Genomic DNA, 25,769 nt, shown 5'->3' with positions numbered 1-25,769 from the left:
ATGAAGCTAGGAAGAATAGCCCTAGCAAATCATACACAAAAAGAAGAAATCTGTGTTGGAGTCATAAAAATTGTTATGATGAATGAAAAATAACACAGAATAATGTATTCTCTATGCCATTTAGTCCATTGTGTGACTGTGAACATGTAGTCTGTTATAAGAAAATAGTTTGTGAAAGTCTCTTTGCTTTTTTTCCAACAAGAATATTCTTAGTACATATATAGATCATCCTCATTCAATAGAGTTTTGAAAAATGTGTGTGTCTTTCAGTGTGTGTATGTGTGTTAGTACTTGCTTATTATTTCTAGATTGCCTTTTTATGGTAATGGATAATATCTGAGTTTTTTCTCTCTTCATTTGGTATATTCTTCTCTTTCATGTAATCTGAAAACTGATACTTTAATACTTTCAAAATTGTGTTTCCTTCATCATGCATTTCTCCTGTGTTTATTTAGTCTTTTTTAGTTTCTCTTCTTAACTTCAGTTTCTGTTGTTATTTATGGTTTCTCATTAATAAGATCACAGACATTGATTTCAGAAAAACTTGGAAAGACTCATATAAACTGATACAAAGGATACAAAGTGAAGTGAGCAGAACTTGGAGAACATTGTACATGGTAACAGCAATATGGTATGATGGTCAACTGTGAAAGGATAACTATTCTTAGCAATATAATGATCCAAGATAATTTCAAAAGATTCACAATGAAAAAACAATTCCAGAGAAAGAACTTCTGGAGCCTGAATGCAGATTGAAGCACACTATTATTAATTTTCTGTATTTTTTCATATTCCACCCCCCTTTGGGTTTGTGTCCTTTTTCTTTTTTCTTTTTTGTTTTAATTTTTAATTTATTTTTATTTAGAAAAAATTTAATAACATATTTTTCTTTTTAAAATACATGCAAAGATAATTTTCAACATTCATGCTTGCAGAACCTTGTATTCTAAATTTTTCTCCAGCCCTTCTTTCCACCCCACTCCCTAGACAATAAATAATCCAATATAGATTAATCTTTTCAACTTCTTCTAAATATATTTTCACATTTATCATGCTACACAAGAAAACCCAAATCAAAAAGGAAAAAAAAATGAAAAAGAAAAAAAAACATCAAGCAAACAACAAAAAAGTGAAAATAATATGTTGTGATCTACATTAAGCCCCCATGGTCCTCTTCCTGGATGAAGATGGCTCTCCCCATCACAAGTTCTTTGGAATTGGCCTAAATCACCTAATGTTGAAAAGAATAAAATCCATAAGAATTGATCATCACATAATCTTGTTGCTGTCTCCATTGTTTTCTTGGTTCTACTCACTTCACTCAGCATCAGTTTATGTAAGTCTCTCCAGGCCTTTCTGAAATCAGCCTGCTCATCATTTCTTATAAAACAATAATATTCCATTACAATCATATATCATAACTTATTCAACCATTCTCCAACTGATGGGCATCCACTCAGTTTCCAGTTTCTTGCCCCTCAAAAGGGCTACTATAACATTTTTGCATATGTGGGACCTTTTTCCTTTTGTATGATCTCTTTGGGATACAGACCTAGTAGAGACACTGCTGGATCAAAGGGTATGAACTGTTTGATAGCCCTTCGGGCATAGTTCCAAATTGTGTTTTAGAATGATTGGATCAATTCACAACTCCACCAACAATGTATTAGTGTCCCAAGTTTTCCCACATCCTCTCCAACATTTATCATTCTCTTTTCCTATCATCTTAACCAATCTGAGAGATATGTAGTAATACTTCAGAGTTGCTTTAATTTTCATTTTTCTAATTAATATTAATTTAGAGCATTTTATATCTTTTTTTACAACATGACTAATATGGTATTATATTTTATATGATTGAACATATATCACCTCTATCAAATTTCTCAATCTTGGGCAGGGGGTGAGGAAGAGAGAAAGAAAATTTAGAACTCAAAATTTTATTTAAATGATTATTAAAAATTGTCTTTGCATGTAACCAGGAAAAACAAAGTATTATTTAAAAAGTAGTAAAATCACAGCTGTCCACAAGCTATCCTACTTATTTTCTATTCCTTTTCTTCTCCCTGGAACTCAGTCTCTTGTTCCTGGGAAAATGGACTCTGATTGGTGAACTTTCACTTTATCTTGCTTGATGCCAGTATCATCATGCAGTATACTGTCAGACCATTTCCAGGCCATGATTCCCCTCAGTTCTCATTTTTCAACTCTAGCTCCCCTTAGGGTGCTATCTTTATTAGAATGTAAACTCCTTGACAGTAAAGACAATCTTGTTTGATTGTTTTTATATCCTCAATATTTATCCCAGTATTTAGGACATAGGAACTACTTAGTATGTTTTTCTATCTTTCCTCCCTCTCTTTTCCCTCCCTTCCTCCCCACCTCCCTCTGTTCTTCCTGTCTTCCCTTCCTCCCTTTCTTCCTTCCTCCTTTCCTTTGTTTTTCATTTCCTCCGCCCCTCCCTTCCTTCCTGCCTAGACTTGATTACAGTTAGAACATGGGGGCAGTTAGGTGGCGCAGTGGTTAGAACACTAGTATTTAAGTCAGAAGGGGTGGAGTTCAAATCTGGTCTCAGACACTTAACATTTCCTAGCTGTGTGACCCTGGGCAAGTCACTTAACCCCAATTGTCTCAGCAAAAAAAAAAAAAAAAAAAAAGTTAGAACATGGAAAAACCTTACCATCTAGTTCAGTCCTCTCATTTTACAGAAAAGAAAAGTAAGGTCCAGAGTGAGGATGTAACATTTCCAAAATGTTCTACTTACTTAAATAGTTAGTAACAGAGCTACAATTTGTTCACTAGTTATTCACTGATGCTGAGTGACTATGCTTTATACCTTTTCTCCTGTAACCTTAAGTATAGATTTGAGCACAGTTGGGCCTTTAAACATTTATTAGCTGATTAATTTATCTTTACCAAGTAAATGAAACAATAGGCTCAGGCAAGCTCAGGGAAAAAAAAAAAAAAAAACTTACCTCATATTCCCTTCTCTCCTCAGATCCACAATTACATTCATTTTCATGAGCATCTATCAATATTTAATGTATGGGTGTCAGTTTAGTTGTAACCTGAGAGTACCCTAACACCAACTTGAATTAATTATGTACTGTAGGGGAGAAAATTAAATGCTCTTTTCTTAAAGCCCAAAGTTTTCCTGGCTAAGTTGATTTTTGGAAACCACAGAACAAAATCTCCACATATGGATGATCCTGAGAAGACAAACCAAAAATGTGAAAGCAAACCCCGAAAAGTAAGATTTAAAATATCATCATCCTACAGTGGTAGAGTATTGAAGCAGGTTTTTGAAGATGGCCAGGAGCTTGAATCCCCAAAAGATGAATACCCTCACAGCTTTATCCAAGAGTCCTTTGAACCAGCGGAGAGTGTCTATGGGGCTGGAGAAGCTCCCAAACCAAGATTTTATTCTACAAAACTGACTGCTCAGCGAATCAGCGTTTATAGAGAGGGAAATGCCTACACCCTGGCAGGTAGCCAGCCTCTCTTCAATGATTACAAAACTAATGACCACAAGGTAAGGATTGCATATATTTTACTGGTTTTCTGGAAAAGGCTTTCCCCTAAATCCTTCTGATCATTATTACATTAGAACAGTACTAAAACATTTCAGATTTGTATTTGACTCACATTCAATAAAAGATAAAAATAGTAAGTGAGCTACATGAGAAAGTCATTGAAATAATACTCTGGGGAATATGACATGCCTGTTGATGAGTTATTGGAAATTTGTGTAAACACATACAGTATTCAAATTTCACTCAGTATAATAAATTGTTATAAAGACTTGGCTAAGCTTTTCTACGTGTAAATTGAATAGATTGATTTGTGAAGTTGCATTCATTCTCTATCCACTTATCTGCCTTTTATAGAATTATGTAAAGTGGGTAGTTTTCTTTTCTAAAAAAGATGATGTAGCTAGTGATTTTTTTCAGTTTAATTACCAAAGGCTAACAGTACGGAGACATTGTATCTACCATGGGCTTTGTACACAGCAAGGGCTTAATAAATTTTTTTTTTGAAATGACTTTATATAGGTAATAGATCCACAACTTTTACTTTTCTTTCTTAACTTATCTTTGTCCCTATCCCTTGTTTGACAATTTACTCTAATTAGCAATTTTATCAGATGCTGAAGGTCATGAAGAGTAGTATTAAAACTCAAATCAATCCATTGTTCATTGAGAAAATGTTGAGAGAGGACGATGTTTAGAGTGATAGTAAAAATGAAGTTTTCTTCTGATCTGTGAATTTCAGTATCCTATTATCATGGATAAACACAAGCTGACTTCAAGGACTGAGCAGTATTGGAAAACAGTTACTGATTAAGAAAAACTAATAGATAGCTAAGTTTTCTGCCCAGTGATCCTGTAATTGTCACTTTGGATGAAATAAATTTCTATCATATACTAAGGGAGGCAGGTGGCAGAATGAAAAGACCACTGAATTTTCCTCTCTGAACTTGGAATTATGAAACTTGAGTTTGAATTCCACTTTTGCCATCTTTTTGACACCTTTTGGGCAAGTCAGTTAAATCTACTTAGCTTTAGTCTCCTCTCTTGTAAAATGGGGGTTTTGAACTAAATAAATTCTGACATCTCTTCAGATTCTAAATCTGTGAAACTTAAACATTATTGATGCATAAGACACTAGAGTACATTTTTATCTAGAAAATGCAAAATTTAAATGATATTTAATCATTTTAACTAAGTTGCTAAAGGAAGCAACCATTTATTGTTTATTATATTCTAAGCTAAGGGAACAACCCAGAATATGTCTTAAAAAGTACTCAGTGAATATTTAAAAAGTATAATTTAACATAGTTATCAAATTTAGCATATTTTCTCACAATATTCTTGCAGGATATAATATTTTAAATGGTTTTAGTTTTCATAAAAGTTATACAGAACAAGTAAGTGAAGATAATAATTTGTTTAGAACTCCTAAATCATATGGTAATACAGTAGATGGAAAACTGGATCTACAATCAGGAAGGTTTGAGTTCAAATATGGCCACAGAAAACTGTTTTTTGTCAGACCGCAGGCAAATCTCTTAACTTCTGTTTGCCTCAGTTTCCTCATCTGCAAAATGGAGATAATAATAGCACCTTCCTCCCAAGGCTGTTGGGAAAATCAAATGAGATAATAATTGTAAAATACTTAGCACAGATCCTGGCATATAGTAAGTGCTATATAAATGTTAACTATCATTATCATCATCATTTTGACATGATTTAATAAAGCATTCAGTACTTAGGTCAGAAATTTTTTGAATTATGCTATTACTAACATTCTGAAGGAAAATTTGAATTTCATTGGTTTTGTATTCATTCCAATTTCTCTGTACTTGCTCTCAAATTCTTCCCATGTTTCCATTCTCACTACCACCCTCCTAATTCAGCACTCTCATTCTGTCTTGCTGAGATAGCCTCCTACATGGTTCTTATACCTTCAGTGTCTTGTCTTTTTAATGTATACTGAATACCAACTAATAGTAATTTTTTCTTCCATTGCACATCTTTATGATCATATCACTTCCTTGCTAAAAACTTTTAATGACTTCCATTGCCTACAGAATAAAATCTAAATTCCTTACCTTTGTATCCAAGGCCTTTTGTACCTTGTTCTAACTTACCTTTCCACTATTATCTAAGCTTATTACTGTGATTTACAAATGCTCTATCCAAACTGCAACAATCATCAAAACATTCTCTTTTCCACCTTTACACATTTGTTTAAACATTATCTGTATGTTTCCCACTCCCAAATGTCCACTAAATCAAGCGAATGAGAATTTATTAAGAACCTTCTTTGTATCAGGCATTGAGCTAAGCATTGTGGACACAAAGAAAGACAAAAACAGACTCTGCTCTCAAGGAACTCATAGTCTAATGAGGGAGAAAACATAAACAACTTTATACAAATAAGATATCTACATTATAAATTGGATATAGTCTCAGATATTAGACATAGCTTATGAAGTATAGGAAATATCTTCTTGCAGAAGGTGGGATTTTAGCTGAGACTAAAGGGAATTCAGAAAAACCAAGAGATGTAGTTGAGAATGAAGAACATAATGAACCATTCCAGACATAACAAACAATTAGTCAAAATGAACAGAATTGGGAAATGGAATGTCTTTGATGAGAAACAGCAAGGAAGGCTTTATCATTGGGTATATGGAGGAGAATAAAGCTTAAGAAACCTGGAAATGTAGGAAGAGGCCAAGTTGTAAAAGACTTTAGAAGACAAACAAAATGTTTTCTTTTTGATCTTGGAGGTAACCATAGAGGCACTAGAATTTATTGAATGTGAGAATATTATAGTTAGACTTCTGTTTTAGGAAGATCACTTTGATAGCTGAATGAAGGAAGGGTTGAAGTGGAAAGAAACTTGAAACATGAAAATCAACCAGCACAATATTCTGGATTGAGGTGATGTAGGCCTGTACCAAGGCGGTATAAGATAGTATCAAAAAAGAAAAGGAAATAGATATGATAGATATGATTATAAAATTCACAGGGCTTGAGAAGTTGAAATTTTTTGAGCATTTTCTTTGTATCTGTCATGCAGTTTAGCACTTTCTTTTGTGTTATATATTATTTATTCTTCATCTTTTTCTACCAACCATTCTTGAATAGGGACACTATCTTTTATATCATTCATATTACTTAATTTTTAAGCACAATTTTTTGACATAATAGGCAGTTAATAAGTACCTATTGAATATATTGAATCAAAAGATGGCACTTTTTCTGAAAAAAAAATCTGGGGATTTTAGTAGAATACAAGCTTTGTTTGAGATAACAATGGGATATGTCAGCCAAAAAAGCTGACATTTTGGGTTTTGTTAAGAGAGACTTAGCATTCAGGACTAGGGAGGAGATAGTTTGGATATGGTTTGCTTTAGTGAGACCACACCTATAGTGTCATGTTCAGTTCTGGGTACCATGATTTAGGAAGGACATTGACACCCTGGAGAGTATCCAGAGGGGGTGAATCAGGATGATAAAGTTAATGTCATAAAACAACCATTGAAGGAAATGGAGATGTTTATACTAGAAAATAGAAGACCCATGTTGAGGGTAGAGAAAGGAGATATATGATAAGGAAAAACTTGTTTTGTGGAAGAGAGATTAGTTTTCTTCCATTTGATCTTAGCAGAAGTAAGACCAGTGAGTAAAAATTGCAAAAGGGCAGATTTGGGCTTTATAAAAGAAAAAAACTTTCTAATAATTAGAATTTGGAATAATTTCCAAAAGTAGTATAATGAATTCTCTAAATAGATATTGGGCTCCCTCTTGGTGAAAGTTTTTTGAACAAATTTATGATGACATATGTTGTAAATTGACTTTTTTGGTAGAGGATGAACTAGATGACTATAGGGGTTCCTTCTAACTCTTGGCATTTTAAGATATTGGGAACTTTTGTTTTTTTTTTTAAAAAAACTTTATTTTAAAGAAACTAGTGAAAAATATTAAATGATTTTAGGAATAGAAAATAGATTCTATAGCAAATGGTTAAAGAAGTAAAGTTTTCTTATCACATGACATTTTTATCACATAGGTAAACATGATCAGGTAGCCTATAAAGAGAGGATGAAAAGCAAAATAAATGGTACCTTTAATAGTGACTTTCATATTATTCATTCCTAATAAGTATTGATTTAAAAAAAAAAGAAAGAAACTATGAGAAAGCACTATGGGCACTATGAGAAAGGAAGTACGTGTTTGTTCCTAGACTCCAATGGATAAATGAACAGTCCATCTTCATTCCCACAATATGTGAAATAAGATGCCATGGATTTAAATTACATGGAGAGAGAGTTACCTTAGATATAGTGAAGACTTCTTGGATGTCAAAGTGACTGACTACTGAAAAAGTGGAGCAAGTGGAATATTTATCTTGGGATATTCTAAAAACTAGAATAAAAGTTCATCTATCTTAAATGTTAAAGATCAGTGATTTTTAACCTTTTTAATGTCATGTACACTTTTGGCAGGCCGGTGAAGTTTATAGACACAATATTTTTAAGTGCATATATATATATATATGCGTATATATATACGCATATATATATAAAACTTTTTATTGACAGAACCCATGCCAGGGTAATTTTTTACAGAATTATCTCTTACACTCACTTCTGTTCCGATTTTTCCCCTCCCTACCTCCATCCCCTCCCTCAGATGGCAAGCAGTCCTTTACATTTAAATAGGTTACAGTATATCCTAGATACAATATATGTGTGCAGAAACAAACAGTTCTCTTGTTGCACAGGGAGAATTGGATTCAGAAGGTAAAAATAACCCGGGAAGAAAAACAAAAATGCAAGCAGTTTATATTCATTTTCCAGTGTTCTTTCTTTGGGTGTAGCTGCTTCTGTCCATCCTTGATCAATTGAAACTAAATTAGCTCTCTTTATCGAAGAGATCAAGTGCATAAAATATAAAGGAATAATGTTTTTAAGTAAATAAAACACAAATGAAACCAATTATTGCAATACAGTTAGCCAAATATTAAACAACAAAAAGAACAAGTTCACAAATTCCAGGTAAGAACTCTTTGTTTAGGCATTGACTCTCTTGGAAGCAGAGGATTCAACTACTTGACTTCTTAAGATTCTTTTTTTGTCTTTTTAAAAAAACAGTTATAAAAGCAGAAGAGCTTTATTATAATCTAAACAACCTCTTTGACTTGTTTGGATGGAAAATGGAGTTTTCTAAAAGTGCCGCTACACTTATCTCAGTGCTTGGAAACTCATACTGAAGAGTGAAATAGGACTCTGATTGACATTAAACAGTAAGAAATGGAAGCTGCTACATGATTCCTTGAGGAAGACCAGATACAACAGGGAAAATTGTGGCTTTAGAAAATTATCCTCTTAAGCCAGAAGAGTGTATATAAAGGTTAATTTAAAGAGAAATTAAACTGTATAAAATTTGCTTAAAACAGGTCCAAAATGGATTTGTTAAGGTTTAAGTATGATGCCATTTAATTGAGCTACAATACTCTATCTATTAGTTAACTGATTTAGACAATTCTTTGGAAGGAGGAAAGTATGTATACTATCGAAGATCAAGTTTTCTTTCTTTTTTCCTTTCTCATTCTTTTTTTCCTTTATTTCTTTGTTTGTTCATTTCTTGTTTCCTTCCTTCCTTCCTTCCTTCTCTCTTTTCCTTAATTCAGTTTTGTGAGCTCTATTCTTTTGTTTGCTATTTTTGGAAAATCTTTTTTCCTTTTTTTCTCATTTCGATTTTTATTCACTTTTCAATGTTCAACTCAAACTGTATTTTTTTCCAGATAGTCTTCTTTGAACATCTCTTCTTAAATGAATGCTCACTTTATTGAGAATATATTGCTCTCTCTCTTTCTCTTTTTTAACTACATTTTTGTGTCCAACCTTGCTTTAAAGCTATGGATGTAAATGTTTCATCTTTCTCACAATATTATTATAACCTCTGTGAAGACATGACCTATCGTTATTTTTTAATTGCTGATAGAATCTGCTACATGATTTTGAACATACTAAGTTAAGAAATATTTGCTGAATTAAATTTTATTTTGTTATTTTTTATTAAAGCTTTTTATTTTTAAAACATATGCATAAATAATTTTCATTATTTACCTTTGCAAAATCTTTTGTTACAAATTTTTCCCTCCCTTCTCCCTGTCCCCTCCCCTAGACAGCAAGATATCCATTATATGTTAAACATCTGCATGAATTAAATTTTATAATTATAGAACTTTACATTCATATGGCCCTGGCTTTTCATAGATTTAGAATGAAAAGATTTCAGAGATTATTTAGTTCAACTCTTGTATTTTACAGAGAAATATCTTTGAAGTCGGTGGTTGAATGATTTTCCTAATATCCATAGGTAGTATGTCAAGATTCAAACTTGAATTTGTCAATTCCCTGACCAGTTTTCATGGTCATAAGATCATAGATTTAGGGATGAATTGATCTTAAAGGACTTCGTGTCTAATCCTATCATTTTATAAATGAGGTAACTAAGACATAGAGAAATTGTCTGAATTCACCTTGCTAATAAATATCTGAAGCAGAATTTGAAATCACTTCTTCCTAACTCCAAATACAATGCCCTACCTATTATACCAGGGTGCATCTCATCATTCTCAGAGTTCTTCCTATTACTGCCCAGTAATATTAGGTGATGGTAGTTCATCTCTGTAGAATAGTTTATTAAAGGAAAAACAATGGAATGTAAACTGTTTTACTTAAAAAGAACTTAGTCATTATCTTTGATGCCATTTTCATTAATAATCCTCATGGATTCTGTTTCGGACTAACATAAGAAAAATTTGAGGAGCTAACCATGACCAGGTAAAATAAACTTATGTTAGCCTCAGTTGATAGATTGCCACAGAATGACACAAATTCTAAAGGTTGATTGGTGCTAATCTGTCACTTTTTGTGAAAACCTTTTGAAACTAAGTATATCCACAATTTCCTCTGAAACTACTGCTGAGTTACTATGCTGAAATTGTGACTTTTAGGAGAAGTTTTTCTGCCTTTACTTTTACACTTGTCTCCAGGACTGGGTCAGGAAGAAAAACCTTACACATGGGTTAAACACACACGCACACACACACACACACACACACACACACACACACACACACACACAGAGATACACTTATTTTCAGTTCTTGACAGTGGATTTGGGCAGAGCATGAAATTGTAGAATGATTCAATTCTATTTGGAGACTGAATCATTGAAAAAGATTTTGCAACCCTTCTCCTCTCTCTTCCCCTTCTCTTTCTCCTGTTTCCTTCTTTGTCTCTTCCTTCTCCTCCTCTCTCCACTTTTCCTTAATTCTTACATTTAACTCTCTTCTACTTCTCTTTTTCTCTTTCATCTTTTCTTCCTTTTTCCTTTCTTTTTCATCTTTTCTTCTCTTTTCCCTATCTTCCCTCTGATTCCATTCTTCTTCCTTCCTCTCCTACTTCATTTTCCCCTTTTTCTCCTTTTTTCTTTTTCTTCCTTTTCTCTTTTCCGTTTTCTCTCTTCCTTTCTCTTCTCTGTTTCATATAAAACTGTAAGACTTAAGTCTATTTTATAAGAACTGGCTATTTTTCTCTTCATTCCTTATTCATTGAATGCTATGTTCATTTTCATTCTTCAATAGTCTCCACCCATTTTAGATTTTGGCAAGATAATCATCTATACTAATAACCTGAAAATCATCCGAACTACAATGGACAAAAAAGACTTCATGAGAAAAGTCCTCCAGAAGGGAGAAGAGGCTGAGGAACACTCTTTGGTGAGCAAAGAAGATGGTGATGGAGATAGTGATCAGACTGATGGCCCACTACCAGAAACAGAAACTACATTTGCCCACAACCAATTTATCCAGGTATGGCAAAGTGAATTGTGATTAGGTTTCTGTTATAGGGGCTGAGAATCTTTCCAGCTTCCTCTTTTCTTATATTTTAGCTGTTATAGTCCTTACAAAAGTTATTATCATAGATACTTCCTTATGGTCTAAGAAAGAAAGAAGGAAAACAACTTTTAAGTGAAGTGTTAGCTTGTTGAATTCCTCAAAGGAAGTATCTCTTCCAAAAGCACACAGAACCAAGATTACTAGAGAATATGAAGTGAGAGTAATACAATTGGGAACTAATCCAAGAAAAAAGTACAAATGTCAACCTTCCCCCATTGTATTAAACAGTTAAAATATTTTGTGAACTTTAGCACACTATATAAACATAAGCTACTGTTACCATATCAATAGCCTATGTTTAAAAATATTTTATAGATATCTTTTTATGTTGCATTCACTCTATAATCAACCTCGCTCTTATTGTGCTGTCTTGTAATAAAGAAGTATAGTTAGGCAAAACAAATCAATACACTGATCCTGTCTGACCACATCTGTCTCATTCCATACCCATCCATTGAGAGAAGAAAGGGATGTTTAATGACTAGACCTCTGAAGTCAAGATTGCCTACCTCTCTTTTGAAGTCAGTCTTTTCTATGGGCAAGCACACAGTTAACTGGATCTTTATACAGCTAATACTAGACAATAAAACTTTGTTCAGATGAAAAATTTCACCATTTTGCTTAATTTTATTAGGGTGGGGGGGGGAATGGAGAGATCTCTTCAAATTCCTGGGATGAGGATACTATATTCTACAAACACCACATGAATACCTTTTAAAACAATTTTTAGCTGGTCGTTATGGATAATATTAGAAACATTTAACTTTCAGACTGGAAGGATTTTTAGGGAATCACCTAATTGCTAAGTAGGTCTTAGGGATCCACTAGTTGTATGATCTTGGCCGTGCCATCTAATCTCTTTCTCAGGTTTCTCATCTGTAAAATGGAGATAATATTAGCACCTACTTCCTTGTTGTGAAGATGAAATTTAAAATATTTGTAAAGATAATATTTATAAATTTTATATTTATATTTGTAAACATAAAAATTATAAATTTTAAAAGATAATATTTATAAAGCATTTTGCAAGCATGCTCTTATTCTAGCTTATCTCATTTAACCCTATTAATAAACATAGATGAGGTAATTTGTTCAAATGTACATACCCATATATGAACAAAAATGATCATTGAAGAATATTAGAAATGGATGTTGAACCTCCTTATTGTTTAGTACACATTGTTGTGGTAATATAATTTATTAATTCATTATATGTTCAATAAGCATTCTTACATGCATTAACTTTATAGGGAGGAATGGGAAAGCAGTTGCCTGTGTAGTAGATATGTCAAGGATAAACAGTGAAAAGGGAGAAAAGGGAAAAAGGTATGTGATATTGGTCATTAAATTAAATATTTATTGAGAACCGATTGTAAGTACTACACTAGATATTGTGGGAGATGAAGAGATAAATGTAATTTATTGGTAGCTGATAAAAAGTTCTAGACATACTATATGTAAAAGTGGTTATTTAAAGTTTAACAAGTCTTTGAGACAAGGTTTGAGAAAAGATTGGTATACTTTCATTTCTAAGGCCATGATTTTTAATTCCAATATCATTGTAATTATCATGTGTTATTTATATCAATGGAGCCCTACTTTATTTAAATAATAAAACCAATACATGAAACCTTTATTGCTTTACACCAAGTTTATTACTAACATACTCATACTTTTGATTACTCTACTTTAAAAAAAGATAATTGAAATCAATTTAATGCTTTGAAGTTTTTAAAAAAGCTTTATAGACATTATCTCACCTAAGCCTTATAACAACTTTGCAAAGTAGGTGCTATATTCCCTATGTTACAGCTGAGGAAACTGAGGCTTAAGCAAGATTTTGTGATTTGCTTATGTTCACACAGCTATGAAGAGTTGAAATGACAGGTCTTTCTCACATTCAAGGTTATTATGTTTCTCAAAAAAAGATTTTAATTTTTTTGGCCCTGTGATTTCATCAGAATGAGGAATTGTTGGTATACAAATCTGTATTATTATTTTGGTGGGGAGGAGGTGACATTTTCAGATCTTTGATTTTATCATTGTGGAAATTTCTTTAATAACCACAGATCAGTAAACTATAATTTACAATATAAGAGATTTTCTTATGTCCCTGAGAATTCAAATGACCTGATCAGGATCACAATGACAAGATATGACTCCAGAGTTGGCACCCCATCTATTATTCCAAGTTGCCAAAAACAAAAACGAGAGATATTCTTTATTTAAAAAGACTTAGAAGTATAAGATTTTAGAGAAGAGGAAAAATGATTACCAAAGTCACATTTGTTGAAAATTATTCATTCAACATAAAATTATTTAACATCTACTAAATTCAGTTTTGTGTTAGGGATAAGAAGATGGTCCTTGATCTCTAGGGAGATATAATGTGATTAAGGAGTTCAGCACTTCATTATTTTCTAGTGTTAAGAAAAGTCTTTGTGCAAGAGATATTGAGAGGTTTTTCATACCCTAGGAAAACCAATCAATAGCACCAATGAAAACAAGAGATTTCTTTGGATATAAGGAAGAATTTCTTGTCTTTTAGGTTAATAAAATAGATGACCAAAAGGTGTTTTGACATCTGCATCTCTAGAGATAGCTAAGAAGAGAGTAGGTAGGTATGTGTCCTAGGCATTTGTTTATAATACAATACAAAGGATAGTTCTTTTTTTGAAGGTTCCATCCAGTTCTAGATTCATATTCTATAATTTTCCCCACATATTTTCCATGTAATATGAGTAACAGTTACTGTTCAGGAGAGACTCTGATTTCATTAAAATGGATACAATATTCTATAATTTTTCCCCACATTTTCCATGTAGTATGAGCAACAGTTACAGTCCAAATGAGATTGATTTTATTAAAACTTTGGGCAAAGAGACAGTTTGATGTAATGGATAAAGTGGAAATTGTTATCTGGCAGACATGGGTCTTAATCCTTCCTATGAGAATTCACTCTTCTTATTTGTTAAATTAAAAAAAAATCAGGATAAACCAGGCCTAAATTAAATGTATTTCAGTAAACCTGATATAACAATTATTTTAAAGTTCAGTTTTGAGAGATTTGTGGGTTTTAGAACCTATACTACAAATTAAGACAGAATTGTAGAGTCAAGATGGTGTAGTAAAAGATCGCACCTAATTTACTTCCCATCTGAACTATATTTTAAAATGCTACTTGTTTCCTTATTTCCTGGAAAAGTTTTGTTTTAAAAAAGCCAAGGATCATCAAGGAGTCTCTTCTGACCAAATGACTTTTTGTTCCATTATATGGAAGAATGAAGCTATTAGGGACCTTTCTAAAAGATCAGGGAGTATATATGAAAGTCAGAATAATCCTTGAACCCATATATTAGCTATGTTGAAAAAAAAGGAAAGAAAGAAGAAGAGAGAAAATTGAACTCAGTTGCAATGAAACATGGAGGAAAAAACGTGTGCTCACTTGACTTGAAATCATAAATCACTGGAATTTCTATATGCTTTATATGATTTCACTCAGAACCTTGGTTTCCATTGAGACACATTATTTGTCTTTTTTTAAAGAAAAAAAATCCTAAAGAGAATGATGGGCAAAACAGACCTTGAGAAAAGAATAAAAATCTTAGCTCCATCTAGAGTTATCTCTTATTGGTGTTTGACTTGTACTGAAAAGGAAGCAAATAATTAGAAACTATTAAAGAAATTGGGAGCTAATTCTTGAGAAGTAAGGTCACATTAAAGAAACACTTCAGTTCCCTCACTAGTTGTATAACTCTGAGAAACTTATTTTTATTTATCCTCATTTAAAAGACAGGGATCTTAGCTTTAGTTTCCACATCTGCAAAATGGAGTTATAAATATACTTACTTATCTCACAGGACTATGGTGAAGGAAGTGCTTTGTACATAGTAAATCCTACATGAATGTGAGCTATCATTTCCCCCTTATGGTTCACTTGGGGATAACACTCTGCAAAGGGTACAAACATTAGAATCCTCTAGATTTAGGGTATGAGATACTGCCAGTGGTAAAGATGGCAATTATTTCCTTAAAACCTCATTTGTGGCACAAAAATTCCCATTTTTACTAAATGAATTAGATTCAAGTTTGGCCATAAAATTAGATTTTTGAGGCAATTTTCCCCTAAAATATATTTTTGGAAAACATATTTTATTCTTTTTGAATAAAGATGGGAAAATTGTCAACATTCTTCAATCTCCCTCTCATTAATGAATCAGGAAACACAAGTCAATAATTCATTACCAAAAAAGTTCATCAGCATCCCTCAAACCTCCTTGCCAATTGCACTGTTTTTATTTCACAGAATCAGAACTTCCTTTAAAAAGATTCAGCTTCCTTTATGTCTAGAAAGAATCACAAGGATTAATCCACAAAGAATACTTAGAATACTAAGATCCTATAGTGTGGTGGTAGTAGATAGGGGGTGAAGAAGGAGGAGGGAAAGCAAAAATGACAGAGTTCAAGTTAGGAATGGAGGACTCAAGATGTAAGATTAGGAGTCTGGAGCTTTTTCATAGCAGTGCCTAGGAAATCTGGAAGAAGGCTACATAATTGACATACCTTTAATTAGCATACAAGCTCTCAGTGAAAGGTTCAAAACAAAATTACTTTTAATCTACTGGAATCAATGACCACATATCACATAAAACTGTCATGAAAGGTGTTACAGGATTTAATGATAGAGTATTATAACTTCAAAGAAATTGGAAAGCATTTGTCTATCCTAGTCTTTAAAATTACTAGTTATATATGACAATATGAATTCCTATTTAGACATCTAGACATCAGTGCTTACAGAGCTATTTTCAAATCCTATTTCAGATACTTACTAGTTGTGTGATCCTGAGCAAGTCATTCTCTGTCTCTCTCAATTTGCTTAACTGTAAAATGGGGATAATAGAACTCACTTCCAAGGGTTCTTGTAAGAATAAAAGATATAATACATGTAAAATGTTTTGCAAACTTTAAATCACAATAAATTTTAGTTGTTATAAATCTTGGGCTTAGTAGCCATTGCTTCTGGTTACAGCTTATGTTAGAAATTTGTAGTAAGATTCCTTTTATGAAGCAAAATAACTGTATGGATATGTATACATATATTGTATTTAACATATACTTTAACATATTTAACATGCATTGGTCTACTTGCCATCTGGGGGAGGGAGTAGGGGGAAGGAGGGGAAAAATTGGAACAAAAGGTTTTGCAATTGTCAGTGCTGAAAAATTATCCATGCATATATCTTGTAAATAAAAAGCTATAATAATAATAATAAAAAACTAATTTGTGGTAAAATCTTTTGCTAGACTCTCTTTCCTTATTTAATACCATTTAAGGAGATGATGGGCCTGTGTTGAAATGGTAACTAACCTTTGGGTTTGTTTCTTCCAGGAAGGGGAGATCCCTGAACATAATTGCTTCCACTGTAGAGGATCAGGCAGCGCTACTTGTTCCCTATGCCATGGAAGCAAATTTTCAATGTTGGCTAATAGATTTAAAGAATCTTACCGGGCCCTGCGATGTCGTGCTTGTAATGAGAATGGCCTCCAGCCCTGCCAGATTTGCAACCAATAAGTTGTGACTTCCATATGTCTGGTTTGATTGTTTGGATTGGTTTCTGACAAACTTCCTGGTCTTTCATTTGATCTTATCAGTAATTGTTGTCACCTGTGTCACCAATAAATCTGAAGGGGGGTGGGAGGAAGATGAAAGGAGGGCAATTTAAGCACCCTAGACATTTGGGATTTTCACTTTGTTCTGGAACTAATGCTGAGAATATTCTCTAGAGGGCCTCAGCTCATTTCTCCTATGATAGTGAAAAGTACACTGCTTTGAAACAATTTTTTTTTTTTGTGATTGTTTTGCATATTCATTTCAAAAAACATTAAGTTTCCGTGAGGCTGTACAAGATACTGTACTGTGTACTGCTATCACAAAGGTAAAAATGAAAATCTCTGCCCTTTGGAAGCTTATAATCTAATGAACAAAAGTACAAAAATATGAAATATATACCAAGTGACACAAGGTAATTTCAAGACACTCAGCTGGAAGATCAGAAAAACCCTTATGTAAGGAAGTGACCCCTGAACTCCACTTGGAAGGAAACTGGGGATTCTTAGTCAGCAGTTAGAAATGAAGGCATTCCAGACATGGCTGATGGCAGCCAACCTGCATAAGCAAAAAAAAAGAGTGAAATAGCAAGATTCTGGTGAATAGAATTCTGATTGCTTGAAAAACATATTAAATTGTCTTTGGTCAAATTGACATTCTAATTTACTAGGAAAGACAGGGATTCGGGATATCTAGCAAGTGATTGTTAGAAATGCAGATGGTAGGAACTTTCTAGGTAAGATAGGTAAATGTAGGTGATCCTTTTTTTCCAGAGCCTTTAGATGATTGTGCCTGATATGTTTGGGTAATAGTTGCACAAATGACAAGGAATATGATAACCTTGAGATACATGATAAAAAAAGACATTGCTATGTGCCTTTAGCTACAGAAGTTTTAAACCAAGTCAAAGTTGGTTATGACAAATTTGGTGCTTAGATGGGCATGTGATTGTAGACTTTCCTCAGTCCCAAATTATTAATATGAAAATAAATTCATTTTAATTCTATAATCTCTCATCTCTCCACAAATGTTGATAGGTGAAAACAACATATTGCTAATACCTTTTTTTTTTTTTTTTTGAGATCCTCCTTCAAATCTATTTTTGCCTCAATCAAGATAGGATTAGAAATGTTCCCTTCTCTATGTATGCCCATATACAGAGGGAAGTATAATAGGGTGGGTGAGTAATAGTAAGTATTGATGTCTTAGGGATTTACTTATCTCCAAGATTTAACTCTTAAAATAATTTCATAGTGTAATTCTTTCCAGGCAACTTAGATCTTTTTCTGAAAAGATGAAAACATTTCTTTAGCAGGTAAACATTTTCTATATTCAATTTCTTTTATTAGGTTCCCTACACCATGACATGCTATCACTCACTCATCTTTACATATCTCTGTAATTAACTACCTCCCACCTTTCTTTGTCTTTCATGGTATTCTATCAGCTATTGGAATTGTGACATGAGCCAGAATTACAAAGAAGGAACTGATGTAAAACCACTATTTAATCAATCCCCCTGTCTTCAGGAATTATACTTTAGTATAATGGATCCCCCCCCCTCCTCCCTCCCCCCACACACATACACAAGCTCCCATATTTTATTGGCTGTTTATTATTCTAAATATGTTCTTTTATACTGAATAATAAATGTATCATTAGTGGGTGTACCATTTCTTACTTTAACTGCCAAGTGTGGAATTATATATTTTGGTGGTATAGAAACTGATGAAATGTTTTGTTTGGATGGCTGTTTAAAAGAATTACTGCTATGATTCCCATACCTGCAATTGAATGAGTCTTAGGGCAAATAATCTGATTTTGGACCATCCCTGATTTCTGAACTTTGATGTGACTACAGTTTTTTGACCATTTTGTGGGCTAAGGAAATCACTGGTCTTCTTGCAGAAATGGTCATACTATGACCAAAAAAGCATAAAAATCCCTCCCTCATGTTTTAACTTTGAATCAAACTATTATATTATGTTCAGGTTTTAAAACTCCCCTCTCCCTTCCCCCACCTCCTCACATAAGTCGTTGTATGATGATGCCAAATAAAGCAATTATTTGCATTTGTAAGCACTTTCTCTTGTCTTTTACTAACTCTTAGGAAGCATGAAGACCTAAACTAAAGGTTTTGTAGTCTTCTGGAATCATCTGGAATGGTAGGGAACTATTATAAGAAACTTTTAAGGAGGCATTCTTTCCAAGAATTAACAATTTCCCTTGGAATAAAAATATTGTTGCATTTAGTTATTTATTTGTTGTTTTTGGACAGAATTGCCCACATGATAATTCATTAATGAGTCTCTAGGAGATGAAGTAGAGGTAGATCTACAGGAGGTCATATTGTCTTTAGACAATGTTTTTATTCATGTTTTAAAAATATTCTCTCTCCCCACCCAAATCATGGAGAAATGCCACTTACTAGCTCTTTGCTTTCAGGCACTCTGTGCCTTAATTTCCTTTTTTTTTTTTTTTTTTTTTTTTTGCTGAGGCAATTGGGGTTAAGTGACTTGCCAGGGTCACACAGCTAGGAAGTGTTAAATATCTAAGACCAGATTTGAACTCAGGTCCTCCTGACTTCAGGGCTGGTGCTCTATGCACTGCACCACCTAGCTGCCCAGTTTCCTTATCTTTAACAGGAAGGGCATAGACTAGGAAAGCTCTGAATTCCCTTGATCCATTGTCCTATGATTAAGGAAATGGTACATTCTGGATTTTTGTTGTTAAAAAGAAAGATCTGACATAATTTCTTTACTGTGGTAATTTTTAAAAAGTAAGCTTAAGCATGAAATTTATGGGAATCCAAATTTTAGTCCTGAGTCTCTCAAGTGTTAGTACTATTTAAGAGCAAGATCACAGGTTTTCCCTATTTTCATAGTGTCTGTATATGATCTAGTAGAAATAATACTGAATTTAAATTTCAAAGGCCTACATTTAAATCCTAGATGTTCTGGGTTGTGATGTGTTAGACAAAAGAAGGGGAAAGGGCCTAGACTGGTGATTTCACTTAGTATAGGCAACTCCTAGTTCAGGCAATTCCCACCCCCAATATAGATTGCCATCTTCTCTGCCATGCCTAATATTGGAGTAGCTTCCCTATAGTACTGAAAGATTGCCCGGGTTACAAATCTAGTATATGTTAGAGAAAGAATTTAAATATAGTTCTTCCTGGCTTTAAGGCCATCTCCTTAGCTATTACACCACATAGCCTCACATAGTATAGAAGGACTTTCAGAAAGTCATGTGGCCTTTTAAGCCTAAGTTGTCATCTATAAAATAATAATATTTTTAATTACTTTTTTCCATAAGGCTTTTATAAGGCTTAAATAAAATAATGGACTTGAAAGTGGTTTGTAAATTATAAAGTTCTCTCTGACTCTCCATGGCTTCATTTGGGGCTTTCTTGGCAAAGATGCTGGAATGATTTGTCATTTCCTTCTCCAGCACATTTTGCAAATGAGGAAATTGAGGTAAACAAGATTAAGTGACTTGCCCAGGGTCATACAATTAGTAACTGTCCCAGCCTGGATTTGAACTCCTATTTTCCTGACCCAGGTTCCATGGTGTTTTATCCACTCTTCTACTTACTTGCCCCTTACCACTTAACTTTCTTAAATAAACATGAGCACTTACTAACATACTTTGAACTGGAGAACTAATTCAGCTTCTTCTGCACTCACAAACCTATGATAGCTAGATAGAAAGATAGTAGCTCCTATTTCTATATTGGTTTCTAAGGGCATTTATGAAGACATTTTTACAAATGAGGAAACTGAAGTTCTTGAGAGGTAATCAAACTTGCCCAAGTTCACATTAGAATTGGGACTCAAACTGGGGTCTTTTGCTCTAAGATTAGTACCTGAGTAACTATATAACAGTACTGGCAAATCTTTTTAGCAAATATATCATATCTATAGTCAAGCTGTGCTATATCAAAACTGAAGAAAGAGCCCTAGTTATGTTATTTTAAAGAATTTGGGTTTGTGTTATTTGAAAAATATTTGATGTAGATTTTGAGAAATAGCATCTTATGCTGGATAGAGTCCTAACTCTGAAGTGAGGAGACCTTATGTAAATCCTGCCTAATGTCTGAATGTAATCATGTTAAACTCTAGCCTTTCACGTCTCAGACAGAGCCCTGAACTCTTCACTTGTAAAGACAGAATGATAAGCCTTGTGCTACATGTTATATGAGAAGGTTCTATGGAAAGCATTATCTAAATGTAAGTTATTATTATAAATTAAATGTTGAAAAAACCTAGGAATAGTGTTAGGGAGAAAAAGCATCCGGCAGCATTCCACAAAAATAGCAAGGGATAGAATTTTATTACTTTGTATCTGCTTCATGGATTAAAAAAAATTCAAAATATGTTATTGTTGTAATCTAGGCATTTAGACAAGTTCCAGATTGGAGAGATTAAATTGATGTTTTGCAATCTTTGGAGGGAGCATTGCCATTGATGAGATTCATTGGAATGTTGATGTAATTGGTATGTTATCTTTGTATTTGAGAAGATGTGTGTGTATGTGGGGGGAAGGAAAAGATAATTTTCATAATAGAAAACTAGTTAACAAGGAAAATTTTGAAATTAAATGGACAACAAATTGAATTCTACCTGAAGCTTAGTCTTTTAATGTATTTCCCCAAATCATCAGATATGCTACATTGCTATTTAGTTTGGCCAAGTTACATTGAGTTGGCCAATATTTCTTAATGTTATTCTATCTGTTTTCAGTCACCTCTGTCACCTCCTACTGTTAGACCAAGAAAATTCCACTCAACTAAGAGAGCACAAACATTTGTCTGTGGCCAATCGATTCAGAGTTCCTTCACAAAAATAGATTTCCATTAAATCTCAACTAAAAGAGGAATAGAAAGAATTCAATTTAATTTAGTTCAACAGACATTGGTTAAGGTCTATTATATGTAAGGTATTGTACCAGACTCTTGGAATACAAAGATAAAAAATAAATGATAATTTTATATTCTCCTGGGTGATATGATATGCCTAGTTTAGCTGTTATGAACACTGGGGGTTATGATATATAAGATAATGTGCGAAGAAAGCAAAGGGGACTGTCACAGAAAGTGGGAAAACTTTATAGAGAAGGTGGCAACGGCATTGAGCATTAGACTAAAGGGAGTCTTAAAAGTAAAGATGAGAAGGGAGTATATTGCAGGAATGGCTATAATCTGTGCAAATGTAAGGAGTTAAGAAAAGCTATGCTGAGTTCAAGAAATAGTTAAAGTTCAGTTTGAACTGAAGTGATGTGATATCAACTTGGAAAAGTAGAATGGAACCAGATTGTATGAGAGACCTTGAGCACCTGGCTAAGTATTTTGCATTCTGTTCTAAAAACAAAAAAGCAACCATTGAAAGTTTTTAATGAAAAGGGTTATGTGTTTAGATCTTGAAGAAAGGATAAGAGAAGGGAGACAGCAGAGGCAAGGAGACCAGTTACATGGCTATTGATATAATACAGTGGAGATAAGGTGAGAATCTAGACAAGGATATGAATGGAAAGAAGAAGACAGATGTAAGAGTTCTTAGGGAGGGATCATTGTGAGACTTTGGAAATGAATTAGATATGTCTGGAAGGGGGAAAGGAGGATTAGGCAGAGAGAACAAAGAAAATCTTGAATTTGTATGCCTGGAAAGATGGTGGTTCTCTCAACAGAAAGAGGGATATTGAGAGAAAGGGCAGATTTAAAGGAGACAATGAATTCAATTTCAGACATTTTGCATTTGAGGTCTTAGCAGGATATACAGGTAGAAGCAATTAGTGATTTGGAACTGCAATTCAGAGGAGAGATCAGAATTAGATGTAATGTTTGGGAAGCCATCTGTACAAATATAATAATTGAATGCCTTGAAAATGAGATTGATTGGGATGAGATTATAGAGAAAAAAAGAGAAGGCCTATAACAGAGCCTTGGAATAGGGATAGATAGAAGCAGAAGAGAGCTAATGAAATATACTGAGAAGGAGCAGTTACACAGCTAGGAAGAGAGCCATGTAAGGACAGTGTGATAGAAGTGAAAGAACAGAGACTATTCAAAAGAATAATAAAGTTGGGAGAGAACTCAGAGGCCATCTCATTCAACTCTCCTTAATTTTAAAGATCATGAACCTGGGACTCAAAGAGATTAAGTGTCTTGTCTAAGGTCACATAGTTAATGACTGTCAGAAGCAGGAAAAAGTCAGCTCCTCTGACTTGAGAGCCAATGCTTATGCCATTATGCTACGGATTTGATGAGTCACAATACAGACTCCTGCAGAAGTGGAGGAGGGAATAAAGACCAAGAAAGGTTACTGGATTTAGCAACTTCAAGGGAATTGGTGACTCTTCATTTAGCAGGATTAGTAAAGTGATGGGGTCAAAAGCTAGGTAATAAGGAGTTAAAGATACTAAATATTTGGTAAGAAAGTAGAAGTAATGAATTTGGATTACTATGTTTAGGAACAGAATAGTGAAAGAGTGGAGAAATATTGCAAGATATCTTGAGATGAGAGGAGGGTTGAGTGAAAGTTTTAAAGGATAAGGGCATGTTTATAAATCAAAAATAAGGAACAAGGAGCTAAGGAGAAAAAATGAATATGAGAGAAAAAAGTAAATAAGCAGTGAGTAAAAATTTCAGAGTGATGAGGTTCTGCGCAGGACAGAGAGTTGTGGGAACACCATCTGGTCAGCACAGGTCCTTCATAAAAGAATTTACGAACCCGAAAAGTTAGACTGGCAAAAAGAAGTTTATTGTTGGCCCTGACAAGTCAGCCTTTGCTAGGAAGACTGACTTCCTCAGTGGCAAGGTCTTGACACAGAGAGATAAAGTTCCTAGCAGAGAAATCTTGACAGAAGGATAAAGAGAGATGTTAACATTGAGAAGAGGGCATCTCTTCACAATGGGCAGGGGGTCCTCACAGGCGGCTATGCCAAGGAAAGAGAGGGGTTCCTTGACAAAACATTATCCTGCTTTGGCCCCCTTCAAGGTCCTGTTAGGGAATGGAGGCTGACACTGAGAAAAGAATGTCTTCTCAGCGGGCAGAAGGTCCTCACAGACAGCTGTGCTAAGGAGAGAGAGACCTTCCGTGGCAAGGCATGTTCCTGCTTTGGGCCTCTGTCAGGTCCTAGTAGGGAAATGGAATCTGGCACTGAGAAGAGAATGCCTTCTCAGTGGGCAGGGTCCTACCAGCTGAGCAAGCTGCTTTGGACATTCTGCCAGGTCCTGACAGAGAAATAGATGAGAGAGATAAAGAGGGGTTAAGGCTGAAAAGATAATATCTTCTCAGTAAGCACAGGGTCCTCGCAGGCACCTATGCCAAGGAGAGAGAGGGATTCCTTTTCAAGACATTATCCTGCTTTGGCCCTCTGCAAAGAAATGAGCCCCAAAGTTGCTCTTTTAAAAGAGATTTGAGATTGAAGTTTCAATTGAATGAGGTTACTGCCCCCAGACCTAGATTTCCAGTACAATGGGACAATTTACTGAAAGTAGTCCTGAGTCAATCTTCAACTCAATAGGGGTCAATAGAAATCCTAAACTCAACTAGTCCCACCAAGATAACAGAATGAAACCACTTTATCTTGATCCCCTGAGGCAGGCCCCTCCCAGGAGAGTTCAAGGACTTTTTCCTCTTCAAGGAGTTCTCAAGTGTTTACCCCAAAGTCAGGACTTTCAGAGTTCCTCCCAACAAGGGGAGACTGGAGAACATAGAAGTAAATAAATTATTGTTGATGAATTTGTGTAGTAAGGGCTACTTATTGCTCCCCCCTTTCACTAAATCAATAAGAAACTTGTCTTAGGAGAAACAAAAAAGGAATTGATTGCTTTCTCATGAGAAAAGACATATTCAATGTTGACCAAAATGTCATCAGCAAGGGAATGCAAAGGTGAACAATTCTCAGAAAGTTTATATAGACCCTAAAGTGGAGTCCCCACCTACCTCCTGGCTTTTCCTCACATTGGCTGGGCTTCAGAGCTTATATGGGAACTTTCCCCATCAACAAAAGAACAAGAAACAACGGTATTTGCTCAACAGGGAAGGGGTCCAGAGAGGGAGCAAGATCAGAGTAAACAGGATTTTTTGGGAGATTTGCAGCCTCACCCTTCCCTTATCTTGAGTCATAGCGGGGAGATGTGGTGCAAGAATGTGAATGTATTGAGGGAACTTTAACTGTGGAAAGCTAGGGGCACAGAACAAAAGATTCTTTTCAATCTCTGGCCATCCTATCCTTCCAATCATAAAATCCTGCCCCTGCCCCAAGGAGCTTATATTCTTACATTCGTTTGGGGGATCCATTCTGATCACCCTTGATGTGAGTTTTAACTCTCGAATTCAAGTCCTATTTCTCTTTTCAACCTTCACAACTGGAAACCAAACGTAATGCTGGAGAAACTGAAGCAAGACAGAGATTAAGCTTTTTAATATTTTAATAGTGGAGAGTTTGGACAAGTCGGCTGAATGAGACTCTTGTCTCAAAGCATCCAGGATCCAGAAATTAATTCCAGAGACTTTTATAAGGCTCCAACTATCAGGGAAACAAAGGCAAGGGGAGGAGGAAAGAAACATTTAGTAAGTCACAATTTCAGAAAGAACCATAAATTCTGATAAATTGGGGGTTAAGAAGGTAGTCAAGCAGGAGACAGGAAGTCTGGGCCAAAAAAGATAGT

General features: G+C 34.3%; 1 protein-coding gene across 1 annotated transcript in view; it reads left to right on the top strand.

Moving 5' to 3' along the window:
- GRXCR2 (glutaredoxin and cysteine rich domain containing 2) overlaps nucleotides 1-19,174 on the top strand; it is a 72,069-nt gene extending 52,895 nt beyond the window's left edge. Inside the window, exons 2-4 of the mRNA XM_051978648.1 lie at nucleotides 3,184-3,532; nucleotides 11,170-11,397; nucleotides 16,877-19,174. Coding sequence (XP_051834608.1) covers nucleotides 3,200-3,532; nucleotides 11,170-11,397; nucleotides 16,877-17,059 — 744 coding nt within the window. The 5' untranslated portion in view covers nucleotides 3,184-3,199 and the 3' untranslated portion in view covers nucleotides 17,060-19,174. The remainder of the gene's footprint in view (nucleotides 1-3,183; nucleotides 3,533-11,169; nucleotides 11,398-16,876) is intronic.
- The last annotated feature ends 6,595 nt before the right edge of the window (nucleotides 19,175-25,769 follow it).

The sequence above is a fragment of the Antechinus flavipes genome, chromosome 2, assembly GCF_016432865.1.
Source record: "Antechinus flavipes isolate AdamAnt ecotype Samford, QLD, Australia chromosome 2, AdamAnt_v2, whole genome shotgun sequence".
Taxonomy (NCBI): domain Eukaryota; kingdom Metazoa; phylum Chordata; class Mammalia; order Dasyuromorphia; family Dasyuridae; genus Antechinus; species Antechinus flavipes.
The sequence above is the reverse complement of the archived record's forward strand: the minus strand, read 5'-3'. Positions and strand labels throughout refer to the sequence as shown.